Genomic DNA, 18,630 nt, shown 5'->3' with positions numbered 1-18,630 from the left:
ATAGACATCCTTCTTTCTTTCTTATGCTTCCGCTTTCCCACTCTTCACATGTCCCGTTCTATACCCTCCCTTGGTCCTTTTCTCAACTTCCATTCCAGGTTCTCTCGAGGAGTTTGTATCTTTTCATCAGCCTGCTTACTACATCACTTATTCCCCCGCCTCTCCTCTACTATATTCAAAAACGACCTGGCCTTCTATTCCACTGGCTACTTGTCTGGTCGTTTTCTCGTTGGGGCAGGCACCAGTCCGCTTGCGGCATCGACCAAAACCTTTCACCACCAGCTGGAACGTAACCACCCGCAGAAGTCATAAAGCTACCTAGATACACACATTCCGGCCGCTGCTAGTCCTGACAGCCAGCCACTACCTCTCAGTGCTACCTGCTTCCTCCCTGATGGACCTGGTCCCTCGAGGAAACTGTGGGTTCGGTATAGCTTGTACCACTCGCCTCCCAGGGTTGGCCTGGACCGCCCCCCAACTAGATCGCGGACTTATTTCCGTGCCTTTTACCGGTATTGTGTAGACCATGCCCTGATACGAGTGTAAGACAACGTTTTTTTTTATTATTTATCTCTGCTTCTAACATACTCAGCCTACATCCAATTCGACATCTCTTGTTTCTGAGCTGCGGGATCCGCCCCTCGCCGCTCGCTCACGTCTAGTTCCTAGTGTTCTTGCCTTCACGAGAAACTCTGGGTGCTTCTTATGCCCGCTCCAACGTTGCCAGAATGGTTTCTCTCAATCCCTCGGATCCCGACGATCCTGGGCAACGAGGGCATCACTTCGCGGCCCAGGCGCGCACTGATGGCGCATCAGTGCCATCCATCCCCACCCCCGACCCAGCCGTTCCCTCTTCACCTAGCTTGCCGTCGACGTCGATCTCAGGCCACCACCGCCATGCTGCCGACGACTCTCACGAAGCCCCCTCCATGACTCCCTGCGCGTCCTCGACCGGCAGGAATCGCTTCTTACGGGAGAACTTTGGTCATGTCCGCGACGACAACAAGCAACCCCAGTCGACAAGTCCTTTTCGATTATCGATGCCCTGCATCACTCCCGGACAGCTCGCCTTCTCCGCCATGCAATACCTGCCTGTCCCTCTCCTCGTGCTCAACAACCTGAAGACCGTAGTCCTCGCAAACGAGGCCATGGGCAGGATGCTGGGTATCATCGACTTCAACTCAGATTCCGCCGACAATAGCAACCGAGTGCTCGAACAGCTGCGCGGCCAGTCGCTGTCCCAGGTTGGCGTTGATATGCTGCAGGACGGCTGCCCCGTGTGGATCACATGGGAATCTTTCCTCGATTCTCTACTTTTGGAAATGGGCTCGAGGCGGACATGCAAGGACCGTGCGGATAATGATGCCTGGCCTGGTGATGATGCCTGGCCTGCTGATACCACCCCGATGGCAGCAAAGAACGCAGCCTCTCCGGCGGCCGACCAGCCTCGGGAGTCGCACTCATCACTGTCAGCTGCTTCTGCTGCCGGGCCCGTCAGGGATGCCGCCGTAGAGGTTGTGATTACCAGGAGGGGGGTCGGGAAAACGGGACCCGTTTCGCGCGACCCATCGAACCAGCCGGACCGTCAGGTATGTGCGAAGATGCTCGTCTCCATATGGGAGATCGAAGGTCACCAGGTCTACTTCACCATCACCTTCACCAGTACGCAGTCACCACCATCCGCCCTGGTCAACAGCAAGAAGTCCATCGCCAGCCCCAACCTGCTCGAAACGGCCGAGCGGAAGTCCATATTCAACTCGAATCCCCCGTCCGTCGGCTCTAGCCGCGATTCCGGCTCGCCGTCCCTCCACGTCAGCCCCAGCGCCGTCTCGCTGTCATCCAACCCCTTCCCTCCCATGGGGCCCCCGTCGACCGCCGCCCACACGGGCACGCCCTCGATCCTGCGAAAGATGATCCTCATGAAAGACGCCTTGCTGGACAACACGCGCGTTCCTATCATCGCCATGTGGAAGGACGGCAGCGTTTCGTTCCCGAACCGGGCCGCTCGTTTCCTGTTGCCTGACGAGACCGCCCTGGATAACTCGGTCGACGGCTTCCAGCTCGCTTCCGCCTGGGCCATGTGGGACGAAAGTTTCACGCGCCAGCTAGCCGTTCACGAGCTCCCCATGTCCGTCCTCCTCCGCACCCAGACCCCCTTTACCGGTGTGCGTACCGGCATGTATGACAGGACCGGCGCCAAGTTGCTGTTCGACGTCACGGGCGAAGCGATCCTTGACCACACCGCCGGCGAATTCCTGGCCGGCGTCGTAACCTTCCGGGACATCACCGACATGACCCAAGAGATCACCGAAATCAAGAAACAAGAGGAGGAACGCTTTCGGCTCATTTGCGACACCATGCCCCAGCTCGTCTGGACCGCGACTCGGGACGGCCTGGTTGATTTCTACAACACGAGGTGGTACAAGTACACCGGCCTGACGCCGGAACAGTCCCTTGGGTGGGGTTGGGCGACGGTGGTGCATCCGGACGACGTGCAGGGGATCGTGTCCCGTTGGAAACGCTGCTTGGCCACGGGGCTCCCGCTCGATACGCAGTACCGGTTTTATAATAAGAACGGCGAGTGGCGCTGGATGCTGGGTCGCGCGCTGCCGCTCAGGAACAGGGTCACGAACGAGATTGAGAAGTGGTTCGGGACCTGCACCGACGTTCACGAGAGCATCGAGGCCACGCTGACGGCGAAGCGGACAAGGCAACATTTACTCAGCGTCATCGCACATTCCCACGTCACCATCTTCACGGTAGATGCCAACCGAAACCTGACCATGCTGGAGGGCGCCCTCATGTGGGACGCCGTCGACGCCGGATCTAGCAGCAGCGGCAGAAGCAGCAGCAGCAGCAGCAGCAGCAGCAGTAGCAGTAGTAGCGGCGACTCCAGCTGGTATATTGGCGAAAACATGTACAACGTGTTCAATCGCCTAAATCCACAGATGCCGTCGGGGGAAAAGCCAAAGTTCCTACGGCCCATCGAGGGTATGCTTAACGGCCAGATGGACGAGATGCTCGAAGAACACGGCATGGGCGGCCGCTGGTATCGGACGCGATTTATCCCCATCCTTGGCAAATCGAGGACCGACCACGGCGACCAGGCGGGAGACGACAACGCCCAGCAGACTCCGGTCGAAGGTGTCATCGGCGTCATCATGGACGTCACCGAGCTGAAGGAGAAACAGATGGTGTTGGAAGAGGAAGCCAAAGAAAAGAAACAAGCCATGGCCAACGAGGCGGCGGCCAAAGAAGCCAACAGGCTGAAAAGCCAGTTTCTCGCCAATGTACGTTGGGCAAGAGCCGAAACAAAACGACCAACTAGCAAAGGTGAATGGACGCTGACCTGAATAACCTCGACAGATGTCCCACGAGATTCGCACTCCCATCACGGGCGTCATCGGCATGGCGGAGCTGTTGCAGGATATGGAGCTCAATGCCGAGCAGCGCGACTACGTCGAAAACATTCAGAGGTCGGCCAATGCTCTGCTGACCGTCATAAACGACATCCTAGACTTCTCCAAGGTCGAGTCGGGTCGACTCGATATTGAAGAGGTCCAGTTCTCGCTTTCGGTCATCGTCAAGGACGTGAGCAAAATGCTGAGCTTCGCAGCCCAACGCAAGAACTTGGCTTTCCAGTCGGACATCGCAAGCGACATCGCGAAAGGGCTGGTCGTCATTGGGGATCCGGGCCGCGTTCGACAAATCATCACCAACCTGTTGACGAACAGCATCAAGTTCACCAATCAAGGGCGTGTCAGGTTCAGCGTGCAACGGGAAGACGAGACGGCCGATTCCATAGTAGTCAAGTTCACGGTCGAGGACACGGGCATCGGAATCGAGAATGAAGTGCTCGATAAGCTCTTCCAGCCTTTCAGCCAAGGGGATGCGTCGACTGCGAGGCGGTTTGGCGGTACGGGTCTCGGGTTGACCATTTGCAAGAACCTCTTGGACCTGATGAACGGGAGAATCACGCTGGACTCTCACGTCAACAAAGGAACTACGGCAACATTCTGGATCCCGTTCAACAAGACCCAATCCCCCCAAGAAGGGGCCGACTCTCTGGTCGAAATTGACGGCTTGCACGACAGATTCCAGTCGGCCATGAGCATGTCATGCAGCAGCTCAGACTTGGAGCAGTCCGGTGCCACACAGCCCTGGTCCTCCGAGTTTGCGTCTGAGAGGAAGTTGAGCCTCCAGGGTCCGCGAACACCTCCAACCACAGAAGGCGGCGCCACCTCACTTTATAGCCAGCCCAGGCTTCATGTGCTTGTCGTAGAGGATAAGTGAGTGAAGTCCTGTGAAGTGCCTGAACTTTGGTCATTCAAGTTGTACTGACTGGCAACCTCCGTCACTCCAGCGCTATCAATCAACAAATCGCGACTAAAACCATCAAGAAACTCGGGTATGACGTATCTGCTGCGTGGAATGGCAAGGAAGCGCTCGAGTACTTGGGCGCGGCGCAACAGGGCAAGCATCCCAAACCCGACATCATCTTGATGGACGTGCAGATGCCTGTGATCGACGGCTACAAATGCACACACCTCTTGCGCCGTCATGCTCCGTACAACACGTACGTGCAGGACATTCCCATCGTGGCGATGACGGCGTCCGCAATACAAGGAGACAAGGAGAAGTGCAGAAAGGCGGGCATGGACGACTACCTTGCGAAGCCCGTCAAAGGCAAGACGTTGGAGCGCATGCTTCTGCGGTGGAGCCAGACGAGGCGTCGAGGCTCCATGCAGAGGCTCCCGACGTCGTACCGGCAGCCCTCGGAATGCTCTGACCATGCCGAGCATTGCAGCAGCGCAGACATTCCCGGCGTCGGACTGGAAGAGCAACAAGCCACTTCTACTACGGCATCTCAGCGAAGAAGTGACGCGGGGGATAATTCCCCGGAGGAGCAGGCTCGGTCGCCGGAGGTCCCGGTAGAGACCAGCCAAGGAAAAGCAGAACCGTCCCCGTTGGACTCGTCAACGGCACCCAACAACATGCAAGCCGTCCTGCGGTCCGATACGGCCGAGATGGACCAGTACGCACAGGATGATAAGCTCATCGTTGCGGCCGGTGGCTCAGAAGAACCTTTACGACACGGGGGGTGTTCGTTCGGACAACCGGCACCTGCTGTCGATTCTTTGACCGAAGCAAATATGGAGAAGCATCAGTTGGAGGGCGAGGCGATTGAGCGAGAGAGGCAACGACACCACAATCATCATCCTCGGGTGATGATGAAAGAAGGGCCTCCTTCCTCTGGCGACGACAGATTTGGGACGCACACACGGAGCACCAGCCCAGATTCCTAGCAACGGCACGAAAGACATGACGACGTTGGGAGGAAGACACAAGGAGTGATGGATGGCGGGTAATCTCAGGAGTCACCCAGCCTTTACCAAATATCTTTGACCCTTTTTCGAATAATGGCCTATTGTTTTGCTGCCAGGTTTTGGGAATCACATTTGGGCGACATCTTTGTCACTGGGGGGTTTGGACGGAAAGGTTACAAGCAGCAAGCAACATTAGCGATTTCTGATTTTTTTTTATTCTTTTGTAGAAGGAAAGCAGAAACGGCGCATAAGAAGGGATATTCCAGTTTGGAGTTTAGGGGGTGGCAAGACTTTTCAATACAGGATGGGCTTTTGCTGAAACTCCTAGTCTTGGTCTTTTTTTTTCTTCTTTTAACGACATGCGAAGAATAAATATAAGATGAGGTGCCTCCGAGGTTTTGATTGAACTGGTCTGCAGTTTCCCCATCTCTGTGTTCCGTGATGAACAGAAAATACGAACGGGTCTATGAGAGTGGTGCGAGTTGGACACTCAAGATGCGTCTAGAGGGTGAACAAGGATCGTTGGGAGTGAGATGGATGTAAGACATCGGTTGGAAGGGGATTTGGTGAGGAAGCGTACAAGACAAGATGGGTGCTGTGAACTGTGCTAGGGGGGTAGGGGATGTGTATGTGTATAGCCACCATGTCGATCGCACGAGAAGGAAGCAGAAACCGATGCAGAAAGGGTAGTTTGGAACCCTCATGGGAAAATGATATATATGGTATGTAAGGTATGTACGCAAGCCGCCCTCCAAGTGTTAAAATGACATACATGCCTTGCACGTACTGTATGACCAGCCACAAAAAACGCCGTCCACCTCTCTCCGTTTCGCTTTAAGGGGTCGCCCTCGGGCAGACGACCTCTTCCCCATGAATATTCTACCGTCCCCGGCCTTGACTTTGACGCGGCCCGACTTGCTTGTGTACGCATGCACCAGTTCTTCTACTACCTTACATGATGGATATCAATGTGTCGATGGATGGCCCCCCGCGGCATGGCGCTTCTGTGATGCTTCTTCTGTTTTGCTTTCCTCGTTGGGATTCTGAGAGTTGTGTGCGATGTGTATATAAAAGACGAAGGGAGAGATATGGAATAGAATGGGGGGGGTTTTATTTGTATTTTAGAAATGTTCTTTCCAGAAGCGAAAGTTGACTTCGGGCGCGGTGGCCTTTTTGCATGCTCCCTTGATGTCGCGAGCTGGGAAGACTCTACGTTAGTTACCAGGTCGCATGGGGGAGGGGAGAACAAGAAGAAGGAGTGGGAAAAGAGGGGAAGGGGGAGGGAAGAAAGAGAGAAACGCACCGGCAGCGGAGGGACCGCAAAAGTACACACCAACGGTGGTGCGCATGCTCCCGTCGAGGCCGTTCAGGTAGGACCGGTCGAGGATGCCGTCGCGCATGGTGGCGAAGAGCTTGTGGAAGTTGGGGCGGCCAAAGTTGGTGCGCGACTTGAGCTCGGTGAGCGGGTCGACCTGGCTGCCGACCGAGTTGAGGACAATGTTCTGGGTGGTGTCCATGTCGAGCTTCTGGGTGAGGTAGGTGTGGATCTTGAGGAACTCGATGCCGTTGCTGCCGGGCAGCTGGGCGGCCTCGTCGGACTGCGACTCGAGCGACGACAGGAGGGTCTGGAACCACTCGAAGGAGCCCGTGTCCTTGCAGACCCAGATGAACTCGACGCGGCGCAGGCGGGTGGGCGGGTTCGGCCCGTTGCGCAGGTGCCAGATGTTCTTGAGGATCGAGGCCCAGGGCGTCACCCCGATGCCCGTGCCGATGAGCACGGCGATCTCGTTCTCGAACACGTCCTCGGCCGGCGCGCCGTAGGGGCCGTCGATCCGCAGGCCGGGCATCTTCTGCCCGTTCTCGAGCGCCACTTCGTAGATGGCCATGGGGTCGATGTCGTCGTACGCCTTGGCCTGCTCGGGGCCGGCGCCGACGGCGTTGCCGAGGGCGCGGGTGAAATCGCCGACTTGGCGGACGTGGACCGAGACGTAGGGGTCGTCGGGGCAAGAGGTGATGGTGAAGGGGTGCCACTGGTACTTGGAAACTTCCGGGACCTGCAGGAAGAGCCACTGGCCGGCCTTGTACTTGAACGAGGGCTTGTTGAACTGGATCTCCACCACGTCGTAGGGGTGGCGGACGACGCGGGTGATCTTCGTCTCCCGACGAGCGCGCACCTCCCGATAGAGCCGCTCGATGAGATAGAAGCCGCCGGTCCAGAGCTCCCATCGCCAGCCCAGGTAACCGATGCAGTGCTCCCAGTACTCGTCGCCAGCGAAAGGCGAGATGGGATCGGCGGTATCGCGCACGAAGCAACCGACAGTGTGGGTGTAAAGGCCGAGCAGGAAGGGGATGAAGAGGTGGTGGGTGTACCAGAAGGTTTCGAACGACTGCTGGCGGATTTTCGCATGGGCCGTGGTGTACATCAGAAGCATGCAGAAGAGCATGACGTGCCCAGTGATCCCTCCGGGCTGGGCGTAGTGAATCTGAACAGCCGTCTCGGGGCGAAGTTGAAGGCGTTCGACGTTGTAGAAGCTGCGCGAGGTTAGCTGACGTCGTTCGTGTATGGTCGATTGATCGGGGACTCCTTTTTGGAATCCTACTCACTTCACGTAATGGGCGCCGGTGTGCAAGATGGTGAAAAAGAGCATGGAGTAGGCCAGCTGCCTGTGGAACCAGATGTTCTCGTCCATGGGGATCCAGCGGATCTTGGGCCGGATCCATCGCATAATCGTGCGGCATACCGGCAACAGAATGAGCATACCGTCGACACTGAGCACCAAACCAGCACCTCGGGAGATCCACACGGAGAACTGGAGCAAGTTGAGAGGCGCAAGCCTAGGCTCTGTCGCTTGCTTCCACCTGTTATGTTGGGAAGGGGGCCATCGTTAGAAATGGGAACACGCACACGCACACGCGCCGATTTGAGAGCAGAAAGCGCTGCTTACCATCCGAAAGCAAAGATACCCCAATGTAGGCCCCAGAAGATGAAGTGGAAGAGCAGTTTCTGGGCAGTAAACTGCTTCTTGATGAGGGGGATGTTGACGAGCGGCATGATGGGCGAGAGATGTGTGTCTGAGTTTTCTCTCCGCACAAGAATGAGATTAGGTGTCGACCTGCGACAATATAGGCGAGGGGAAATCGGGAGGCTGTCGTTGTGTCGTCCGACGTGCGCTCCGTGACGATATGTCGATGTCTTTGGCTTGGGAGTGGCGGCGGCGAGAGACGATTCTCGACAAGATGACAACGACTCGGACCCAAAGATTCCAGCCTTCTTTTCCCTGCTCGCTTTTCTTCTTCTCTTTCTCCCTTGTCTTGTCGTGCCCGGATTACAAGTCGTAGTCGAAGCGAAGAAAGAAAAAGAAAAAAAGTAAAGCGAAAGCCTCGACAAACGGTTTTCAACCGATTCGTTCAAAATTTCAAAAGAGTGATCTGAACCAGCAGCAAAAAAGAATGGAATGAGACGAGATGGCAAAGATCGATAAAACTCCTCGGCCTCGCCTTGGACGCAACCAAAGGAAAGAAGAAGAAGGGAGAAAATGCGAAACGAAGCGACAAATGGCGAGAGGGGAGGAGGGTAGATGAGTAAAAAGTGAGATGGGCTGATGGGTGATGGGCGTGAAAACGGGGAACCGGCCTAGGAGAGAACCAGAGACCGGACGAAAAAGGAACAAGGATAGAAGCCGGCAAGGGGGTGCAAGGACGGCAATGCAATTGCTGAGATGGGCACAACGTCTGGAGAGTTGACAGGGGAAGAGGAAAGGGGTCCCCCCCAGTTCGAATCGAGTCGAGGTCCGTGGTCCGATGGAATTGTGGGATATGGTGGAGATGGTGGTAGCAATATGAGGATATAATGGGACGAGCTATTAAGCTATTAAGCCACCTCTGGCTCTACTTCGGGCGTGCAGTGCAGAGTAGAGAGAGGGCAGCAAGAGGTTGAAGCGGAGGAGAGTTAGAAACGTGGCCCAGGATACCATGCTAGACAGGAGGCCATGAAACCACCGATTCTCTGGTTCCACAATGCTAGCTAGCCTTGAAGATCAGACGCAGGTGACGACGAGGACAAGGCTGGATGGAACCATGGATACCGATAGAGAAGGGGGGTTTTGATTTTGTTCGGTTGAGACGATGGTCGTCTGAGCGCTCCTTTGGGTAGGTACCTTAGTGAAAGAAGGGTGCGGCTCTCTGCGACGTTTCGGCTGGGACCAGGGGTTGTCTGGTGAGGGTGGAAATGGAAGCAAGCAAACTAGGCCCGAAACAAGCGACCAAGCAGGGGAGTGAGTCCGTGTGTCGATTGTCGATCACAGAGAAATTGCGTCGATGAAGAGGAAAGAAAGTGGTTGTCCGAAGCATTCAGTGACATAGGCAGGTCGAGGAGTAGGTTTAAAGGCGAAATGAATGAAAGAAACAGACTTTGGAAAGATAAAATTGGGAACAGTTGAGGGCTTCCGAGTGAGGGCTTTGCCGCCGCCGAGGCGACGATGGAAGGATGGCAGCAGACACAAGAGTGAAGACGAGAGATGGAGAGATGCCGAGACTAGAGAACGCCAGCTGAGTGGTCAAGTCCATGGGGGTGGAAACGGACACTATGCCAACTTGGGATTGGTGTCCACCGTTTCGGGCGCTTAAGCACAGGTGCAGTGGCTTGGGCCCCCTCGCGTGGAGAAGTACGGAGTACGAGGAGGATACAACGTACTCCGTCTTTTGTGCACGTTCCAGGGCTCAATGCTACGTAGCAGGTAGGTGGTAGGTACAGTATATCATGGGATTCTTGGTGGAGAAGCTAGGCGGGCTAGTGTACAAGTACGTGTACGTTGTATTACCTTCGTTTAGTGGCTGGTGACGTCGTTGCAAGGCCCTTTCGCTAAAGCAGCAAGATACCTAGGTCCACGAAGGTACGATTGCTTCGTACCTTATATATACTGATACTGCTGCAATTATGAACTCGACCACATTTTTAGGTATGTTGAAACATGGCTCCATAGAACCAAGCTAAGGTACCTTGGTGAGTCCTGTGCGGGGCCACCGTCTTGGGTCCTGTGTCAGGTTCACCCTACCTTAACTAGCGAGAGTCCGAGATCCAGGGGTCTGGCAACTGCGATTTGAATTTGGTTTCCCTCACAATACCTTCTCCCCTTCTCCGTAGGCATGGCATTGTGCGACTCGAAAACGCCCCGAAGCACCCCTTGTTCCGGGTCATGGACATGCCGAATTACGGAGTACTTCTGCTTTCATGAGTGACATCATTTGCTTTTGATCTCGTGCCCATACATACCTACAACGTACGTTGTACTCCTACACCCAACGGTTGACCCCTTCGTTCCTCGGCTGCTTGGACCGAAGCAGTCTCCCCTGTCTGTCATCGCATCTTCACGACGCCTTGCATGTTGTCAAATCGTCCAGCATCATTCTGAGATGGTTAGCTCTTGCCTCTGTCGTCAGAATCGTTCGATTTTCCACCTCTAGGTTGTCTATCCCTGGGGCCATCACCGCATCCCCCATCCCACGTCCCACATCCAGAGAACAGAGACAGAAGAACATAAAAGGAGCCCATTGCCCTGCTGTTGTTCAAGGTGGCTGGATGGCGATGGGTTTGGCCATATCATTCCACCGTGGTCCCCATTTCAATCGTTGTCACGGATTACATACTTCGTGCCTGTTTTCTCAGCCGCGCCCTATCCGATGCTGATGCCGTCAATGCTTTCCTTCACAACAGCGAGAGAATTTTGAATTCTGACGTCCGACCGATGCTATCGTACAAAGTAGGATTCCGAGGTATTCTCGGGGGCAGGCGGGCCACGACTCTCATCCGCAAAGTTCGCCATGTTAGTGCGACCTGTAAGCACAAAGCTCAAGCTACCCAACGTATCTGCGAACGGCTGGCCAGCTGGAATGCGGGACAGCTACGGGATCACCTCTCTCTCTCCGCCCCTTCTTATCAATTTTTCTTTTTATGTGTTACTTTAATTTTTCATCTTCTCCCATCTGGCCTCATAAACAATTCGAATTGTCCCATGTACTCACTGCATATCCATACAGTGAGCACGAAAGGCTTATCGTTGGCGTACCTGACTAACACACGCTTACTCTTCCCTTCTTCGCCACTTGGGCGTACCTTGTACGAATTTTCATCCATCTAAGGCACAAGGATTGCTCTAGACCTGGACGATCTTCACTGCGAAAAGATCTAGATCCCCCCCGCACACAACAAGAAGGAGCCCATATCTCATCCATTACACAGAAAAAAGTGGGTCGTCTCACACACCTTGGACGATTCCATCAAGAGTGGCATTCCGGGGACCAATCAGCAGTGACGATAATGATACAGTAAGGTATGCCTCTCGCCCCGCCCCCCGCTCCCTCCCCCCAACCTGGAAGGGACCCCCGACGCAACCTCAACCGAACCGTCCAGAACCTCGACCTACCTACCTTACCTTATTCAAATTCAGTACACTGTACGGACGGATACCTCTACCTCTACCTCAACCTCAACCTTTACCACTCTACTTCGTGCCTCACCATTCCATTTGCCATTTACCGACCTACAAATTTACCCACCTCAATACACCTTTACCTGTCCCCTTCGTTTTCCACGGACCTGGACTTTGATCTGACTCCGGAGACGTTTCAATAGAACCTACCTCATTTCCACGACTAAAAGTTTAGATATCTTTCGCAGTATCCTGTTGTTCGGCATTCGTCCTACGAGATGGCGCCGGAAAGATCGGGAGAGAAGCTCTCCGGGCTTCCTGATGAGCTGGTGCTTAGGATCCTCTCGTGTGAGCCGAGCCCTGCAACCCCCGTGCACGTACAATCCCTCAGGTCTCCTTTTCTAACGCGGTTATTGATTGCTTTTACCCACGATTCGCAGTCCTCGAGCCCCATGACTTCCCCAACATCCTCCTGACCAGTCGGAAACTTCGCCAAATCGCCCTTGATAATAATCACTGGAGGTCACGGGTCTTCGATCAATCGCACTTTCTCGAATCCCTTGAGCGTCGCCGTCACATGAATAGCCTCGTCGACGATGATGTTCTCGACGAGTCCCTATCGAACGCCCCGGAATTCATCCCGTTATCATCCGAAGCGCGGAAACAGCAACGACTGAAGGATATGGCCAACTGGGACCCGACATTGCCCGGCGAGTCCGTTCTTTGGTACGATGAATACATTCAGCGCTATGCCCCGTCTAGGACGAACTGGTTCCAGCAACCCAGGATACGAGATGGCGACGCCGAGGACCTGCTGGAAGTCCTGGGTCTCGCCGTCTACGAACCACCGGGCGAACCCGATAGCATGTACGCTGTCTCCCCCCTCGACGACGGCTCGATATGTCTATGGGACGTCAAGGGCCGACGGCACCACAGGAAAGGCGCCATGCTCGCCAAGAGTCGACCGGGGATACTGCACATTGACGGGCCCGGCGCCGCCGGCCGATCCCGCAAAATCGACACGGGCGTCACCGAATCCATCACCGTGGACAGCTACAACAAGCGGGCCTTCGTGGCCGTCCAGAGCCACCTAATGGAGGTGGACCTCGAGCGACTGGCCGTCGTGTCGGATCAGTCATTCGAGTGGTCCATCGCGACCCTGTCGAGCGCGCACCCGGACGTGCCGCTCACCGTAGGGACTACGCTCGGCATCCACATCTTCGACCACCGCGCGCGCGTGAACCCGACCCAGAACATGATCGAGCAGATATTCGACCCGGACCCTCTACCCAAGTACGCCGCCCTGTCGCAGCCGCACCCCCTCAGCATCCTGCACCTGCCGAGACTGGGCGACCCCGCCTCCCTCTCGGACGACATTTTCGTCGCCGGCCGCTTCAGCAACATCCTCCATTACGACCGACGCTACATCCAGCCCAACGTCCGCAGCATCCAGGCGAGCTACCACTCCGGCGCCAGGCTCTCCTGCCTCACCTCGCTGCCGGGCCTCTTCTCGCCTCTGGACAGTGAAGTGCGACGACGGGGGGAGCTGTCGGTTGAGCAAGTCCGGGCATCCAAGGCCAAGGCAGGCCAGACGCTGATAGCGGGGGGTGAATACAACAGTAAGGGTTCGTTGGAATTGTACGGGCTGTCGCCGTCGGACAACCAGCAGCAGTGGGCCGCTGGGAAAGGGGTTTCGGGAGAGGGGAGGCGGCACAGCTCGAATTTCAAGAACCGGTACAACGCGGCGGAGTCCAAGATATTGTCCATCGCGAGCCACGGCACGCGCGTCGCCTTCTCGGACGGGTCGGGCTACGTCCGGTGGTTCGAGCGCGACGGGTTCACTGAGGTGCACCGCCACAGGATCGGCCATAGCGAGGTCATCACCCGGCCTTCCATCTTCTCGCAGATGCCGGGCCTGGACGATTTGGCGCGGAAGATTCTCCCGACGGGGGGTCAGCCCGGCGGCGGGGGCGGGGGCCGGGACCGGGACCGGGACAGGGTGAATGACAACGACTTGCTGTTCTGGACCGGGGAGAAGCTGGGGATGATTACGTTTGGCGAGAAGCCCGGGTTCCAGGCGGACGACTTTGAGGAGGAAGAGGACGTGCAGATGACGGAGGATGAGACGAAGATGAAGATGGAGGAGAGGAATTACGGGGAGCGCATGAGGCTGGCGCTGGAACGGGAGGCGGACTCTGTGAGGTTCGTTCGGGGGCTTGGATTAGGGGTACACCCGTGAGGCGGAATGTCCTGCGACGACGAGAAAGAGATATCACCCATTATGGGAGCAGCGTGTATTCTATGATAACCGGTACACAGCGTATGACAGCGATGCATCAGCTCATAGCATAACGATGGCTTAGGTAACACCGCAAGGTACATTTCGACGGCGGATTCCAGTATGTGGCAAGTACATTTGTTGTGGCGCAGCAGTGGCACAGTCGTCAACGGCTAAACATCGGCAACCCCCCTGGGAGGTGCGTAATCTGCGTAATCGTAGCCTCGATAATTACATCGATAATTACATCCTCAACAACTGGAACCTGGAACTTCCTTACCAACAACCCCCCCCCCCCCCCCCCCCCCCCCCCCCCCCCCCCCCCCCCCCCCCCCTACTATCAAACGTCATTCTCATGACCAACTCCCACGAGCCACGAGCCCATGAGCCCTTGAACCTTTTCTCTCTTTTCGTCTAATATCTCTTCTTCTGCATCTGCTATCTGTAACTCTGCCTACGTTGTGCAAACTTTCCCGCCCCGTCCTCCTCCTTTTCCCTCCTCGTTCTCCTCCGCTTTCTTGCCTCCTCCAACCCTCACCACCAGCCTTGTTGTCAGTTTCTGAGATTTGCCCAGCATGGTGAGTCTGACCCGCTTCTTGTTCCAAGCAGCAGTCAGCATTCTCAAAGGCGGTAGGGGTCAAACAAACTGACTGGAGCGTCCACCGCAATCCATTAGGGTATCACAAGACGACACAAGGATAAGGCGGCGAGGAACGCGCAGGCCGGCGCAGCATCGGGCCAAGGCGGTGCCGCAGCGAGACCGAAAAAGGCCACCTACGAAGTCTCCAAGAAGAGAGAGATTGGCGTGTCCGACCTCACGCTGCTCAGCAAGGTGTCCAACGAGGGCATCAACGACAACCTCAAGAAGCGATTCGAAGCCCGCGAAATCTACACATACATCGGCCATGTGCTGGTCTCCGTCAACCCCTTCCGGGACCTCGGCATCTACACCGACCAGGTCCTGGAGAGCTACAAGGGCAAGAACCGCCTCGAGATGCCGCCCCACGTCTTCGCCATCGCCGAATCCGCCTACTACAACATGAAGGCCTACGCCGACAACCAGTGCGTCATCATCTCGGGCGAGTCGGGCGCCGGCAAGACCGAGGCCGCCAAGCGCATCATGCAGTACATCGCAAGTGTGTCCGGCGGCCCCGGCGGCGGCGGCGGCGACATCCAGAAGATCAAGGACATGGTGCTGGCCACCAACCCGCTGCTCGAGTCCTTCGGCAACGCCAAGACCCTGCGCAACAACAACTCGTCCCGCTTCGGCAAGTACCTCCAGATCCACTTCAACGCCCAGGGCGAGCCCGTCGGCGCCGACATCATCAACTACCTGCTCGAGAAGTCCCGCGTCGTCGGCCAGATCACCGACGAGCGCAACTTCCACATCTTCTACCAGTTCGCCAAGGGCGCCTCCCCGGCCTACCGCCAGCAGTACGGCGTCCAGGGCCCCGACGCCTACGTCTACACCAGCCGCTCCCGCTGCCTCGACGTCGACGGCATCGACGACCTCGCCGACTTCCAGGACAACCTCGACGCCATGCGGGTCATCGGCCTCAGCCAGGCCGAGCAGGACGAGATCTTCCGCATGCTGGCCGCCGTCCTGTGGACCGGCAACATCCAGTTCCAGGAGGACCAGACAGGCTACGCCGCCGTCGTCGACCAGTCCGTCGTCGACTTCCTCGCCTACCTGCTCGAGGTGACCCCCGAGCAGCTGGTCAAGGCCATCACCGTCCGCATCCTGACCCCCCGCAGCGGCGAGGTCATCGAGTCCCCCGCCAACCCGGCCCAGGCCGCCGCCACCCGGGACGCCCTGGCCAAGGCCCTCTACAGCAACCTCTTCGACTGGATCGTCGCCCGCATCAACAAGTCCCTCAAGGCCAAGCAGGCCACCAAGAACTCCATCGGCATCCTCGACATTTACGGCTTCGAGATCTTCGAGAAGAACAGCTTCGAGCAGCTCTGCATCAACTACGTCAACGAGAAGCTGCAGCAAATCTTCATCCAGCTGACCCTCAAGACCGAGCAGGACGAGTACGCCCGCGAGCAGATCCAGTGGACGCCCATCAAGTACTTCGACAACAAGGTCGTCTGCGACCTCATCGAGTCCGTCCGCCCGCCCGGCGTCTTCTCCGCCATGAAGGACGCCACCAAGACCGCCCACGCCGACCCCGCCGCCTGCGACCGCACCTTCATGCAGAGCATCAACGGCATGTCGAACCCGCACCTGACCCCGCGCCAGGGCAGCTTCATCATCAAGCACTACGCCGGCGACGTGAGCTACACCGTCGACGGCATCACCGACAAGAACAAGGACCAGCTCCTCAAGGGCCTGCTCGGCCTGTTCAAGGCCAGCAGCAACCGCTTCGTGCACGACCTGTTCCCCCACCAGATCGACCAGGACAACCGGAAGCAGCCGCCCTCGGCCGGCGACCGCATCCGCACCTCGGCCAACGCCCTCGTCGAGACCCTGATGAAGTGCCAGCCCTCGTACATCCGTACCATCAAGCCCAACGAGAACAAGTCGCCGACCGAGTACAACGTCCCGAACGTCCTGCACCAGATCAAATACCTCGGCCTGCAGGAGAACGTGCGCATCCGCCGCGCCGGCTTCGCCTACCGCCAGTCGTTCGAAAAGTTCGTCGACCGCTTCTTCCTCCTGTCGCCGGCCACGTCCTACGCCGGCGAGTACATCTGGCAGGGGTCGTACGAGGGCGCCGTCAAGCAGATCCTCAAGGACACGAGCATACCCAAGGAGGAGTGGCAGATGGGCACCACAAAGGCCTTCATCAAGTCCCCCGAGACCCTGTTCGCCCTCGAGCACATGCGCGACCGGTACTGGCACAACATGGCCACCCGCATTCAGCGAATGTGGCGGGCCTACCTGGCCTACCGCGCCGAGTCGGCCACCCGCATCCAGCGTTTCTGGCGCAAGAAGAGGACCGGGGCCGAGTACCTGCAGCTGCGCGACCAGGGCCACCAAGTCCTCGGAGGCCGGAAGGAGAGGCGGCGGATGAGCCTGCTCGGAGCGAGGCGGTTCATCGGCGACTACATGGGCATCAACGCGACGACGGGTCCCGGCGCCCATATACGCAACTCGATCGGCCTCGCCCACAACGAGAGGGCCGTCTTCTCGTGCCGTGGCGAGATCCTGGAGGCCAAGTTCGGTCGGTCGAGCAAGCCCAGCCCGCGCACCATCATCGTCACGAACAGCAAGTTCTACATCGTGGCGCAGATGCTCGTGGGGGGCGACAACGTGCAGATCGCCGTAGAGCGGGCCATCCCGCTGGGCGCCATCAAAGCCATCGCCGCGTCGTCAAGTCGGGACGACTGGTTCTCGCTGCTCGTGGGGTCTCCTCAGGAGGCGGACCCCCTGATGAACTGCGTGCTCAAGACCGAGATGTTCACGCAGATGCAGAGGGTCATGCCCGGCGGCTTCCACCTCCAGATCGCCGACGTGATCCAGTACGCCAAGAAGCCCGGCAAGATGCAGCCGGTCAAAGTGCTCAAGGACTCGCAGCAAGCGGCCGATTATTACAAGAGCGGCGCCATCCACACCCGGCCCGGCGAGCCGCCCAACTCCCGGTCAAGGCCGACGCCCAAGGGCAAGCCGGTGCCGCCACGACCGATTACCCGCGGGAAGCTCATCAAGCCGGGCGGTCCCAACGGCAGACCTTCTCGGATCCAACAGAACCGGAAACCGCAGCCCCGTCCCGTGCCATCGACTCCCCAGCCGGCGGCTGTTCCGCAAGCTGTCAACGCCGCTGCTGCCGCTGCTACCGCTGCTACTACGACTACTGCCATCCCGTCGCACACGCGCAATTCGTCGACCACCTCCACGAGCGCGGCAGCCCGCCCGCCTCCTCCCGCGCCCCCTGCTCCTCCGGCCAAGGCCAAGATGAGGGCGAAGGTGCTCTACGACTTTGACGGACAGAGGGAGAATGAGCTGTCCGTCAAGGCTGGTGAAGTGATTGAGATTGTGCAGAAGGAGAACAACGGTGAGCTACTCTTTTCCCCTCTGACCCCCAATCCCTCGGAAAAGAAAAGAAAGAAAGAGAGAAAGAAAAAGGCGACTAACTCCCGACTCAACAACAGGCTGGTGGTTGGGCAAGAACGCTTCAGGCCAAGCCTGGGTACCGGCGGCGTACGTCGAGGAGGTGGCGGCCGAGCCAACACCGGTGCAACGGGCGCCGCCGCCCCAACCCCCCAGACGACCGGCGGCGGGGCGGAAACCCGTCGGACTGCAGGCGCAGGCGGCGCGGGACTCGGTGATCAGCAACGGGGCGAGCGGGTCGGATAACAGCCGCAGCACCACGCCGACGCCCAGCCTTGGTAACAGCTTGGCTGACGCGCTGCTGGCTCGGAAGAACGCGATGCAGAAGAGGGAGGAGGAAGACGACTGGTAGGACGAGGGCGTTTGACGGATAGATGGCGGAATAGATGGCAGAGTATATGGCAGTTAAAGATACAGGAACGGTGCGAGAAAAGGGAGAAGAGAGGGGTATGCTGGGGTTGGATCACTGCATTGGGCTTACGTTGTTGATATTGCATGGGTTTGTGGCCCATTGGCGATGGTGTTGCTTGCTTTTGTCTTTCC

At 57.5% G+C, this 18,630-nt stretch overlaps 4 protein-coding genes across 4 annotated transcripts; 3 read left to right on the top strand and 1 right to left on the bottom strand.

Annotated features, from left to right (window-relative positions):
* The first annotated feature begins 486 nt into the window (after positions 1-486).
* On the top strand, positions 487-5,567 carry SODALDRAFT_43778 (two-component system protein A). The gene is made up of 4 exons (XM_028615371.1): positions 487-542; positions 593-3,290; positions 3,367-4,289; positions 4,364-5,567. Exons 2-4 carry the CDS (start codon positions 729-731, stop codon positions 5,304-5,306), a joined length of 4,428 nt encoding a protein of 1,475 aa, XP_028471444.1. The 5' UTR covers positions 487-542; positions 593-728; the 3' UTR covers positions 5,307-5,567.
* Positions 5,568-6,448: 881 nt separating this feature from the next.
* On the bottom strand, positions 6,449-8,379 carry SODALDRAFT_268408 (cytochrome b-245 heavy chain subunit beta; the record flags this gene model as incomplete). Its single annotated transcript, XM_028607606.1, has 4 exons — positions 6,449-6,525; positions 6,631-7,859; positions 7,932-8,186; positions 8,273-8,379. 4 exons carry the CDS (start codon positions 8,377-8,379, stop codon positions 6,449-6,451), a joined length of 1,668 nt encoding a protein of 555 aa, XP_028471443.1.
* A 3,335-nt stretch (positions 8,380-11,714) lies between these two features.
* Positions 11,715-14,164, top strand: SODALDRAFT_327843 (F-box domain-containing protein). Its single transcript, XM_028610535.1, has 2 exons — positions 11,715-12,103; positions 12,196-14,164. Exons 1-2 carry the CDS (start codon positions 12,034-12,036, stop codon positions 13,992-13,994), a joined length of 1,869 nt encoding a protein of 622 aa, XP_028471442.1. The 5' UTR covers positions 11,715-12,033; the 3' UTR covers positions 13,995-14,164.
* A 197-nt stretch (positions 14,165-14,361) lies between these two features.
* SODALDRAFT_43707 (hypothetical protein) lies at positions 14,362-18,522 on the top strand. The gene is made up of 3 exons (XM_028615370.1): positions 14,362-14,611; positions 14,710-18,031; positions 18,129-18,522. Exons 1-3 carry the CDS (start codon positions 14,609-14,611, stop codon positions 18,437-18,439), a joined length of 3,636 nt encoding a protein of 1,211 aa, XP_028471441.1. The 5' UTR covers positions 14,362-14,608; the 3' UTR covers positions 18,440-18,522.
* The last annotated feature ends 108 nt before the right edge of the window (positions 18,523-18,630 follow it).

This window comes from Sodiomyces alkalinus, assembly GCF_003711515.1.
Source record: "Sodiomyces alkalinus F11 unplaced genomic scaffold SODALscaffold_1, whole genome shotgun sequence".
NCBI lineage: Eukaryota > Fungi > Ascomycota > Sordariomycetes > Glomerellales > Plectosphaerellaceae > Sodiomyces > Sodiomyces alkalinus.
Note: the sequence above shows the minus strand (reverse complement) of the source record. Positions and strands in the feature narration are given on the sequence as shown.

Excerpts from the sequence above, each read along its gene's own strand:
- SODALDRAFT_43778 (XM_028615371.1), top strand. The coding sequence starts at position 729 with ATGGTTTCTCTCAATCCCTCGGATCCCGACGATCCTGGGCAACGAGGG. Across the intron at positions 3,291-3,366 it reads AAAGCCAGTTTCTCGCCAAT|ATGTCCCACGAGATTCGCAC; the intron begins GTACGTTGGGCA and ends TAACCTCGACAG. Across the intron at positions 4,290-4,363 it reads GTGCTTGTCGTAGAGGATAA|CGCTATCAATCAACAAATCG; the intron begins GTGAGTGAAGTC and ends CCGTCACTCCAG.
- SODALDRAFT_327843 (XM_028610535.1), top strand. The coding sequence starts at position 12,034 with ATGGCGCCGGAAAGATCGGGAGAGAAGCTCTCCGGGCTTCCTGATGAG. Across the intron at positions 12,104-12,195 it reads GGTGCTTAGGATCCTCTCGT|TCCTCGAGCCCCATGACTTC; the intron begins GTGAGCCGAGCC and ends CACGATTCGCAG.
- SODALDRAFT_43707 (XM_028615370.1), top strand. Across the intron at positions 18,032-18,128 it reads TGTGCAGAAGGAGAACAACG|GCTGGTGGTTGGGCAAGAAC; the intron begins GTGAGCTACTCT and ends ACTCAACAACAG.